The sequence below is a fragment of the Lolium rigidum genome, chromosome 1, assembly GCF_022539505.1.
Source record: "Lolium rigidum isolate FL_2022 chromosome 1, APGP_CSIRO_Lrig_0.1, whole genome shotgun sequence".
NCBI lineage: Eukaryota > Viridiplantae > Streptophyta > Magnoliopsida > Poales > Poaceae > Lolium > Lolium rigidum.
The window spans coordinates 346,809,872-346,821,174 of NC_061508.1; the positions used below are offsets into that span (position 1 = coordinate 346,809,872).

Here is an 11,303-nt window from a genome sequence, read left to right on the forward strand (position 1 = left end):
TCCCCGTAGTGCGTGTCTGAGCAGCAAACAAAGCGCCACATCTATTCATCGTACATTTATTTTCTAGAGAACTTTGTTAAGTTAAACTTTGTCTCGGTTTTATCGGTGCTTAATTTCACGTAGGACGGTTTGGCGGTCAGGTCGGGTCCGTTAAGCATTAACCGCGCGCGCGCCCCGGTCGGGTCGATCGGCACCCACTTCCCCAATCACCACTACACACCGGCACGAGCACGTCACAGTCGTCGCCGCCGTAAGCACATGCACACACAGTACACCTCGCACTCCTAGGCTCGGCGCCTATAAAACTCGCGTGCGCCTCCTCGCTCGGCTTCGACGCTAGAGTAGACACGAGGCAGACGCGCGCCATTGCTAGCTAGCTCGAAGCAGCAAGAGATCATCAGGTTTGGCTTGAGCTATGGATGCGGGGAGGAGGAAGAGAGCGTCGGAGGTGAAGGCGGAGGGCCTGATGCGTGGCGCATGCGCGGCGCTGGCGGCGGCGGCGGCGCTGCTGGTGGGGCTGGACACGGAGACGGAGACGGTGCTGCTCATCAGGAAGAAGGCCACCGTCAGGGACGTGCACGCGCTCTGGTAAGCCATCCATGTAGAGCTGGTGCCCCGCGCGCGCGTGCCGTCTTCACCGTGTGACCGCGAATTCACTGAGCTGGTGCGAATTCATCTGCAGGGTGCTGGCGATTGCGGCCGGCGCGACGGCGGGGTACCACCTGCTGCACCTCCTCCGGTGCTTCTACCTCAACCGCTGCTCCGCCGCCGACAACCGCTGCCGGAACAGCAGGGCCTTGGCCTGGGCATGGCTCCTCCTCGACAAGGTACTACTACATGCTAAATTGCTAATCCTCTTCACTACCTCACACCAGCTTTGGATGTTTCTTCTTCATGAATTCCAGCGTCTAGCTTGTCAGCAACCTGGATCATCACACACACGCACAAAACCAAGAGTGTTCTGTGTTCAACGGCAGATCCGTTATCCTTTTACCTGAGGGTATACTACCTAACATAATCAACAATTCAACACAATATCAATTCTGATAAGAAGTACTAGCAAATTTAAACAAGATAGGAGTACTAACTCGGCAGCTTATTAATTGACCAACGATTACCGGATAAAATTGAATTCCACGTCAAAACAGTTAGCACTGAGCTTTCCTATCCTGTAACCGGTCCATCCCCATCGTGATAGTGCCGCCTGAAATTGGTAACTTAAGCATCTTCAGCTCTGTCGCGTCAGCGTTACCATCTACGGCACCACGGCAGCTCGTTCCTGCTGTGAAACGCTGTACTCCCAAACTAACGGAATTGCCAATCTGACCAAGACACGCTCAACTGCTGCGTTAGTTGCAGCTGCACAACTGTTTCCATTCATGCTTTGCATCAATGCGCCGAGGGCCAGCCCAGGTCGATCGATCATTTTGATGCCGGACCCAAAAAGATCGATGCATTTATGTTCCAAGTGCCTAGTGCTGCACCTGCACACATGCATGCATCCAGCTACATGTGTAATTGTTTAATTCCCCAAAAGAAGTGAAATTTAAAACCTAGTCTGTGTAAAAACCTACATGTGTAATAATGAATGTATCGACTAAGTTGGAGCTCATCACTGATCAGTCTCCACAAAGTCATGTGGGTGGGTGAGTTAGGTCACAAATTTAAGGCTTTTGTTAGTATAAGAGCAATTCCAATAGTATAGCCAACTGTTGGCTATAACAAGATGTCATATTATTTATAGTCATCATATAGCTAACATGTACAATAGTTGGCTATAAGAATGTAGTACTTTACTAATATATGGCCCACCTTTCACTCTCACTAAGGTGCTTGGAAGACGCGTGCAAGAACTGGCTATATGCATAGTAGCTCACCTCCTCCTCTCTCCTCTTCTCTCTCCTCCAACTCATCTAAAATATATTATTTAATATCTTATAGTCAGCTGACTGGACTCTATTGTACTTGCTCTAATTTGATGTACTACCATGCATGTGGTACAAATTTAAGAGGGTTAAGGTTTAGGTCATTACACCGACAAATCAAGTTATTGTTGTATCTCTTAGGAAATCTTACTCATTAGTTACTCGCAAAAAATAACTTACTCATTAGTTGATACTTCCAAAAAGGCCGCCAGTGACCAATAATAACCGGAAAATACCAATTTTCTCTACTAGAATCTTGATAATTATAAAACACTCCTTAATAATTTTATGAAGAAAACTAACCAAAGTTCGCCGAATTTGCATGAATTTGAGCCAAAGGGTTTTGTGTTTCTTTGTTATGGGAAAGAAATATTGTGTATTCTATTGATAGTGTCAATAAACTTGCTCATTTTAATTAGTTGATAGTCTCAAAAGAAGCCGCCGGTGACCAATAATAATTTGAAAATTAATCTAGAGAATTATAATTCTTACCTTGATAATTTTGTGTACAAAATTAACCAAAGTTTGTTGAATTTGCATGAATTCCAATCGAATGGTTTTGCGTTTCTTTTCTGTATGGGGAAGAAATATTTTGTTTCCTATTGTATGACCACATTTCACTATTTTGTCATGCGCTGTTCAGCAAAACCTGTAGCGCGCACTGAGTAGAGTTGTTTTACCTCGTGCCTGAACTGTGACGCTGCGATGCGCATATCTGCGTGCAGGGTTGCGCGTACCTGACATTCGCGGTGACGGTGGCGGCGGCGCAGGCGTGCATGATCGCGCTGGACGGCGCGCACGCGCTGCAGTGGAACAGGGTCTGCAACATCTTCACCCGCTTCTGCCAGCAGGTCGCCGGGAGCCTCGTCTGCGGCATGCTCGCCGCCGCTGGCACCGCCTTCCTCTCCGGCATCTCCGCCCGCAACCTCTTCCGCCTCTACCCATCACTCTCCCACTCGCAGGGCTCCTCCACGAAGTAGGCCGCAGCGAGACCAGTACCAGGATGGTTACCGATGATCACTAGCTAGTGCTGTTGGGCGGCATAGACGTGCCTGGCCCGACTTCCAGCCCAAGTGAAGTTCTGTTTGGGCATGCCTTGCAGTTCCTTTTATCTTAGTGTGAGAAGACATAGTTCTAAACAAAGTGTGAGAAGACATGACTATGAACTACTGCTGCAGTGTATTTACTATTTACCACAGCAAAATAGTATGTAACAGTGTGCTTTGTGTATTACTCCTAGACCGTGAAATTAGCTGCCTGTGGAAAGACGGAGATGGTTGCATCTTCCTGGCACAATACCGGGTAGGCCCTATTTGGAGCATAGGAATAATGCCCTGCACTGCAGGAAATAAACTGTTGTACTCCAGTCACTGTCAAATAAAAAACACTGTTGTAATCCAGTGTCCTTCAGTTCGTCAGAATCATTGTAATCTGGTATAGCCTGTCTAACATTGTCCATAGCTGGACACCATTGAAGCACTCTGCAAAAGTTGAACAGAATGTACTCTCTTCTACACGAGAAAACATCATTTCTAACCGGGAAAGAGCAACTTGAATTAGGATGTAAAGGTTCCCTTTCTTTTTTTCAAGCTGATGTGTAAGTTCTCTCAAAAGATTAACAATTCGCAGTTGAATCCTGATCTCCTTGAACAAATATTCAGCTCACGGTATACATTATAATAATCAGCCTTTCTTGTAAAAAAAAAAGGCGGTATCTATACATGACAGGTTACACCTCATCGGCCTAACAAACATATCATATGTTGGACATCTAGTAAAAAGAATCAGCCCTTCTATATGTAATAATTTCCGTTTATATTAAGAACATTACATGGTGTTGGACAGATGTGTGTGAGGTTGGGAACCAGTGACTTAGCTTTTGGACTGTGTGGTATCACTGCCCGGAATGCCTGCGGCGAGCTTTGCTCTCAGGTCCTTCCTGAGGATCTTGCCAGATGGACTCTTTGGAATGGAATCCGCGAAGAACACTTTGCAGATCCTCTTGTAGAAAACAACCTGCAATATTATTGCACAGTTTGTTAGGTTTGAACTCTATCAGGTTTTTATTCTGGCACATGTTTTGGTACTGAATTAACAAATGTGCCTGAACAAATGCGAACATTTATGATGTCCACAGAGTCTTGTAAGTACTGTTTGTGGGACCTTTGTCTATTTGCTACTTGTGCACTGCAAATTAAACAATGGAAAGTGGAAGAGTTTGTTTTTACCTCTTTTGCAACGAACTGCTTGATCTCGTTTTCGCTAATCTCTGATCCTTCAGTCCGCACAACAAACGCAACTGGAACTTCACCTGCAAGTTCGTCTTGCATCCTGCGACAATCAAAACCAGTATAAGTTTAGCAGTCCAAATCAAATTTTACAAGGACCAAATAACTCTTTTAGACAATGTATCAACTTACGATACGACAGCAGCATCCTTGATTTCAGGGTGCGTAATGAGAAGGGCTTCAAGTTCCGCCGGAGGTACTTGGAATCCCTTATATTTGATTATCTCCTTCAGCCTGTCGACAATAAAGATCTCGTCGTCATCATCGACATAACCAATATCTCCAGTATGCAGCCAACCGTCCTTGTCAATCGTGTTCTTTGTGGCCTCCGGATCATTTAGGTAACCTGCAAAACATAGGCTTTGTCATTTACATGAACTTTCATCTTTCAGCATCCTCATGTGTATTCAGAATTATTTTTGTTCTCACGAAATCAAGTACACGTCAATGCCTTATCCCAAGTTGCTGGTACATTCTTCTTAGATAAGAAAAGAGATATCCAAGTGAAGAGATATTATTTTAGGTAGAAATACTACTGAATGGTACAGAATGACGAATTCAGGTCTGAAAGTTAGTACAGATGCTACCTAGACCCTAGTGATAGTTACGCTGCAAGTTGCAACCTGTAGTAATCCCCATAAGCAATGTGTCTATTTTTTGGTATCAACATATTAGTACGAACGTCGAAATATGAAATGTTGAATATTCTTCAGTGTCTTATTCACTGAGAACACATACGGCTGTTCCGAAAGCAACGTACTTAAATTATCCAAATTCTAAGATTCTCTTTTCGAGAAACCAATATTTGTTTTCCTTTGGGGGTGTCATTTGTCTAGCAGTTTTTAATGGATGGCATAATCGACAATTTCCCAATCGAATTATAAAAGGATTCCATCAATATGCAAAGAACTATGAAGCGAGAAAGAGCTTTGTTGGGTTGGAGCTTGCAAACTCTCCTATCAATTAATAGAGTGGCCGGTGCTTCTGCCCTTGGTTTGGAAAAATGAAGAAAAAGATATATGAAATGGGTCGAAAATAGGAATCATTTAGTATCTTGTATAAAATCACGGGGGATCAGAGAATAGACTATTGGTTGTTGGCACGGTGTATCCAATCATATATGATGCAATGCATCGATACGCCAAGTAAGAACGAGCAGAACACCTCCACTTCACCAGAATGTATCCATTCATGATGTACCAAGTCAAACAACTTATCATTATAACAATTCAAAATGAGCAGTGCATATACTCTCTCTGTTCACAATTAGATTGCATTCTGGGTTCAGTCAAAGTCAAACTTTTTGAAGTTTGACCAAATATTTAGCAAAAAAAAAAAGTATCTACAACATAATCCCTATAGTATTGGAATCATCATAAGTTATATTTTTTTATCAAAGTTGACAAAGTTTGACTCTGGAAAATCCTAGAAAGCGTGGTAATAAAAAACAGAGGGAGTATTGCATAAAGTCTTTGGCAAATGCTTTCACATGACCATCATGCTGCATTAGTTAATGCAATCTATATGCAGTATGGACAATCTAGAAAATGCCAAGCCCGATTCCTTGTATTCAGGCCTGGTTGCACTGCTGGAACCTCATTTAACACACAATTGGATTGAGATCTAAAACTTAATTTGGAGTTTTCCACCTCTTGGGGCGATTTAGTGCGACTCCGTAACTAATAATAAATGATGGACCGCAAAACTATATGTAGTTGGACCATCTAGAAGATGCCAAGTTCGATTATTTATACCCAGGCCTGGTTGCGCTGCTGGGACCTCATATAACACACAACTGGATTGTGATCTAAAACTTAATTTGGAGCTATCCACATCTTGGGCTAAATTGGTGCGAGGAACAGTTCAGTCAGACTGGTGATACTTCCAAAAGACCTATTTTTTGGCCAAGCTTTAAAAAAGAAACTTCACTAGAAAAGAGTGGTGACACTTCACAAAATCTACATTGTTTCCAAAAAAAAAAGATCTTTTGTTTGGCCAAGCCTTTAAAATCCAGCAAACTTTGACTGGACGGACCTTGTCAAAGTAGGGTTCTGTAGGTCCTATGATGGGTCAGACTCGGAGACTGATAGCTCAACATACCGAACAAAAGGATTTTTTTCTGCTTCGTTTGGACACTGGAAAATGAACGAAATACCATTGGAAGCCTCGGTGAAAACGGTAGTTGACAGGATGGATACAGGTTTGGAGTGCTCATGTTGGAAACATGCCAAACTCAGCTTGGACACATTCATACATATGCTGGCTTGTTTTCTTGTTGACGTTGCATTGACGCGCATGCGCCAATTTACAAGCGGTGCACATATCCGCATCTGAGATTCATGGGTTCAGACTTCCGCAGGACTCTACGCCTAGGTACGCGCAGTGATGATACGGACACCATAGTCCAGACACGCTGCCACTGAAAACCAAGGGACACCAACTTCTCATGGACTATGCCGTCCTGGTCGATGAGCTGGCTGCTTGGCAAGCTGACGATGATACGCCAACAGCTGCCAAGGACTATGCGTGGAGACGTGCTCCAGAAGGGGATCACTGGCAAGCTGAGGATGGTTTGACAACAGCTGCCAAGGACTATGCGTGGAGACGTGCTCCAGAAGGGGGTCACCACCTCCTACGCGGTGGTTAGGCTGGATCAAGTAGGCTCACCAGTCACCAACTACCTAACTGGAGATCTATCGATGCACCAAGAGTTTGGTCAGCAGAAGGGAGAAAGAAGCCTCGGTGCAACTACTCCGAAGATCAGTCTGTCACTCGTCGGCTAGTGGCCAAACTGAGACAGAACATGAGCACACATGCTGGTGAGGAAGCATCCGTTTTCTCAACCTGCTGGAGCTTGGGATTCCAGGATGCTCTGACTGACTAAACGGATATATATACTCTACTATGTATCTGAACATGTTTTCAGAAAGGGGAAAAGAGTTTGGTACAGAAGGTGCCAATAATTTGAGCGCTGGAGAAGAAAACAGATCCGCCCAAACAGTTCACCAAAGTAAGCATCTACTCACGAGCTACCTAGGCCTGATCGCAAGCCACTCACCTAATTGGTCACAGAATAGTGAACTACGCAGTCATTCAGTTTAGGGAAATGCTTTTCTTTGACAGTGACGGATGGACTCAAAGCAAAGGAACTGAACTAAAAGACTATACATGTTACTACCTAACAGTGATCAAGGATCTGGTCGTGGTGTTACCTTTCATGATCTGCTTGCCGCGGATGCAGATCTCCCCCGGCAGGTTGCGGCCGAGGGAGGCGCCGGTGTCGGGGTCGACGATCTTGAGCTCGGCGTTCCGGACGACGGTGCCGCAGGAGCCGGACTTGACCGCGAACGGCTCCTTGGCGAAGGCCAGGCACATGGCCAGCACGGGGCCGGCCTCGGTCATCCCATATCCCTGTCGAAAACGATGGGTAGTTCAGTTGCTGACGAACAACGCTGTAATTTCAATGATTCAATCTAGGTGATGTTCAGTTGCAAGTTAAAAACATTCAGACAAACGTGGTGGCATCAGTGCCGAGACTTGTACACCAGAAAGTGTGACGACAGGCAGTTGGTAATCCAATGCGTGTCTTGCAGAGACGGCAACCTGGCCGGATCATTGGCCATGGCCGTGGCGTGCGTTTCCGGCCACGACGACGCCCCCATCACGGCGGAGGTGTAAAAGGTTGATGAGATGTCCCCGTAACACCAAGCCCCCATCACGCCCAATCCGAATCGCTCTTTGGCAAGCAAAAGCGGCCAAAAAGCTCGACACCACCATGCCACCCACCATCACCAACTATGTCCTCCCTCAACTCGCGTGCCAATCCAATCAAGTGGAGTACGCCGCATGCTTCCCTCAAGCCCACAACAACCATGAATCTACCATCGTGGTTGAAGCTCACTAGCTTGTCCGTGCAAGATGCCATTTATACATAAACCTTTTGTGCTACCTACTGCTGCAGCCAGTACCGTGGCTGACGTGCATCACACTCACTTCAGTGTCGTCGATCATGCAAGCAAATCATTGGACTGACGGAGTGGAGGAATCGCTCACCTGCCCGAGCACGGCGTTGGGGATCTTGGCCATGAACGCATCCTGCAGCTCCTTGCCCATGGGCGCCGCCCCCGACATGACCAGCCGGATGGACGCCAGGTCGGCGGCGGTCACCCGCGCGCTCTTGGCGATCTCCACCACGATGGGCGGCACGAATGGCGCCACCGTGACGCCGTGCGCGCGTACCAGGTCCACCAGCGCGCCGTGGTCGAACTTGCGCATGATCACGATCGCGCAGCCCGCGCGCAGACCGGCGAGCAGCACCGAGTTGAGCGAGTAGATGTGGAACAGCGGCAGCACGCACAGCAGCACGTCCGACGAGCTGAAGTGCAGGTTCGGGTTCTCACCGTCCACCTGAGCAGTAAAAATGACATGGAAATTTTATATCAGAATCAGAGGTTCGAGAAATCTTAATTTGCTCCATTCGAATGAATAAGGCGCCGTACGATATTTTAATATATAAAACTAATATTATTAGAAAAGTAATTCCTCTTTTCCAAATTAATATTAGTAGATTTACTTAGATTTGGGTCTAGACGAATTTTAGTGTACAGTATCTTTTTCGATAAATAGACACATTTTAGTGTATGGATACACGTGAATATGAACGAATCTACTACACGAGAAAACACTATATAAAGAATAATATTAAATCTTTTGTTTTAAAAATTAAAATACGTATTATTCCTACGAAATGAGTGGTATAGTAATTGTAAGGTAATTTCTAAGAGCCTAAGATGAAGCAATTCAGTAAAAGGTGTGCATTACAAGCCATCCGACGAACCTATGAACTATCTGCATCAAGAGCTTCCAAAGAATATGGGATTGACATGTTCAAGTGCAACAAGCTACTCTACACTTGCTGTAGATCGGTCCCCCCTCCTCTAGCCGGCCTCGCCGGTTTCGGGAGGGGTACGTCCTCGACAATGGTGATTCGTACTCTCGGCTCTCCAGCGACGTTGAGCATGTTGTTCGGCTATTTTTCCATGGTATACCAGTATTGGTACTCGTCGATGTTGATTACCTACTTTAATGGTTGCCCGTGTGTACATACCCTTAGCATTGCGCTCAAAGTAAAATTATGGAAGAATTTCATTGGTATTCACAGGTCTACGGTGTGATATCTATCTTTGGCTACCTTCACATAAGTACAAGATTGTGTCATCAAAGAAGAAAAAGAGTTTGCAAATCTCGAAGATTTAGTCCATTTTATTTTGTAATCTTTGAAGATAGCTCGTGTATTTTTACCATATATTATTCATTGCACGAATATACGATGGTATTGATTGTCCAAAAAAAAATCCGCACTTGCTAATTGGCCCCTAGTTTTGGTAAGCGTGAAAAAAGAAGTGATCGATCACGCGTGGCGCGAATCTTCAGGCGGATCAAGATGGCTGATCCGTGTGGGTCCCACATGCATAAATCGGGATCGCGTCGTCCAATCCGGTAATAAATGACGCGAAGTAAAGGTGGGCAGTAATTGGTGACTCAATCTCCGGCGCCGACAGAAAAGCGTGTGCGAAAAAGAACTTCCCGAGCTGGAAAGCGTAAAACGCCATCACAAGACACGGAAACGGGTAACGCCCGAGCGATCCGGAGCTCGCTCGCTTGCTCCAATGGTAGCGTGGTCTAATGGAGAGTGAGCTGACCTGCTGGGCGACGCTGGTGACGAGGCTACGGTGGGTGAGCATGACGCCCTTGGGGAGGCCGGTGGTGCCGGACGAGTACGGCAGCGCCACCACGTCGTCGGGGTCGACCGCCTCGTCGACGAACGGCTCACCGCCGTCGCCGTCTTCCCCGAGCAGAGTCTCGGCGAACGGGAGGCATCCGTCGTCAACCCCTTCGTCGACGGAGACGACGGGCACCCCTCTCTCGGCGGCGAAGGCGCGCACCTTCTCGACGGCGCAGGCCTCGGTGACGATGACCCTGGCCCCGGCGGCGGCGGCCTGGCGGTGGATCTCGTGGGGCGTGTAGAACGGGTTGGCGGTGGTGGTGGCGGCGCCGAGCCTGGCCGCGCCGAGGAACACGAACGCGAACTCGGGGCAGTTGCGGAGGAGCGCCATGACCACGTCGCCCTTGCGCACGCCGAGGCGGCGGAGCCCGGCCGCGCAGCGGCGGGAGAGGGCGTCCACCTCGCCGTAGGTGAGCGCGGCGCCCGTGGCGCCGTCGATGAGGCAGGCGCGGGCGGAGAGTTCCGGGAGGCGCTCGAAGCAGTAGTCCTGCAGCGTCAGGTGGGTCGGGATCTCGATGTCCGGGAGCTTCGACCGGAACACCAGCTCCGCGGGAGGCGCCGGAGGCGCGTCCGCCGCGATGGAGCCCATGGATCTCGCCGGATGGAAATCTTTGGTCGGAGCGGAAGGTGGAGGAATGGCGGCCGGGATTTCGTGCTCCGGCTGCTGCTCCTGGGAAGGCTGAGGAAATTGGGGGCCGGGGTAATATACCGGCGAGGAGGCTGGTGGGAGACAGGTCAGTGAGGAGAGCTCGCGGGGCCCACATGGCGGTGGGAGGCAGGTAACTTCTCCGGACGGCGGGCCCACAGTGGTAGGTGAAACTTGAGTGAGACCTGCGCAGAGGAGCGCGTCAGTTGACTGCGACCGGTGGTGCCACGTCAGCGGTTTTGACTTTTTTTACCTAACCTTTGGTGTGTCTGGTGGTTAATAGCTAAATGTGTCAAGGTGCAAGCGGCTGCGGGCCGTCCGCGGCGCCGCAGTTTAGGCCCAGTTAAATAAATATGCGGACTCCCACGGAAAATGAAAAAAAAAAATGCGGTGTATGCAGGCCGGCCCGCAGTTGCCGCGTAGTGTCGCAAATACCAGATCCTGGTCAACATCTGCGAGGCCGCTCGCTCTGCTCGCCCTCTCCATGGCCGCATCTCTCTGCTCTCCTCACCCCGTCTCTCTCCCAGATGCTCGACGCCCCAATCCCGCTCCGCCTCGCCGCTGCCGCCGTCGGCGCCGCCGCGCCCTCCCGCCACCTTCTCGGCCTTTCCCTCCCCATCCTCTTCCGCCTCCACTCGCTCTCCCCGCCCCCGCTCCGC

The 11,303-nt window shown here is 48.2% G+C and overlaps 2 protein-coding genes across 2 annotated transcripts; one reads left to right on the forward strand and one right to left on the reverse strand.

The window, feature by feature from the left end:
• The first annotated feature begins 304 nt into the window (after window positions 1–304).
• Window positions 305–3,161, forward strand: LOC124701258 (CASP-like protein 2C3). The gene is made up of 3 exons (XM_047233308.1): window positions 305–588; window positions 683–827; window positions 2,651–3,161. Exons 1-3 carry the CDS (start codon window positions 416–418, stop codon window positions 2,903–2,905), a joined length of 573 nt encoding a protein of 190 aa, XP_047089264.1. The 5' UTR covers window positions 305–415; the 3' UTR covers window positions 2,906–3,161.
• A 409-nt stretch (window positions 3,162–3,570) lies between these two features.
• Window positions 3,571–10,673, reverse strand: LOC124701247 (4-coumarate--CoA ligase 4-like). The gene is made up of 6 exons (XM_047233297.1): window positions 9,916–10,673; window positions 8,267–8,620; window positions 7,426–7,624; window positions 4,346–4,559; window positions 4,154–4,256; window positions 3,571–3,941 (listed from the first exon to the last, which is right to left on the reverse strand). Exons 1-6 carry the CDS (start codon window positions 10,585–10,587, stop codon window positions 3,798–3,800), a joined length of 1,686 nt encoding a protein of 561 aa, XP_047089253.1. The 5' UTR covers window positions 10,588–10,673; the 3' UTR covers window positions 3,571–3,797.
• Window positions 10,674–11,303: the final 630 nt, after the last annotated feature.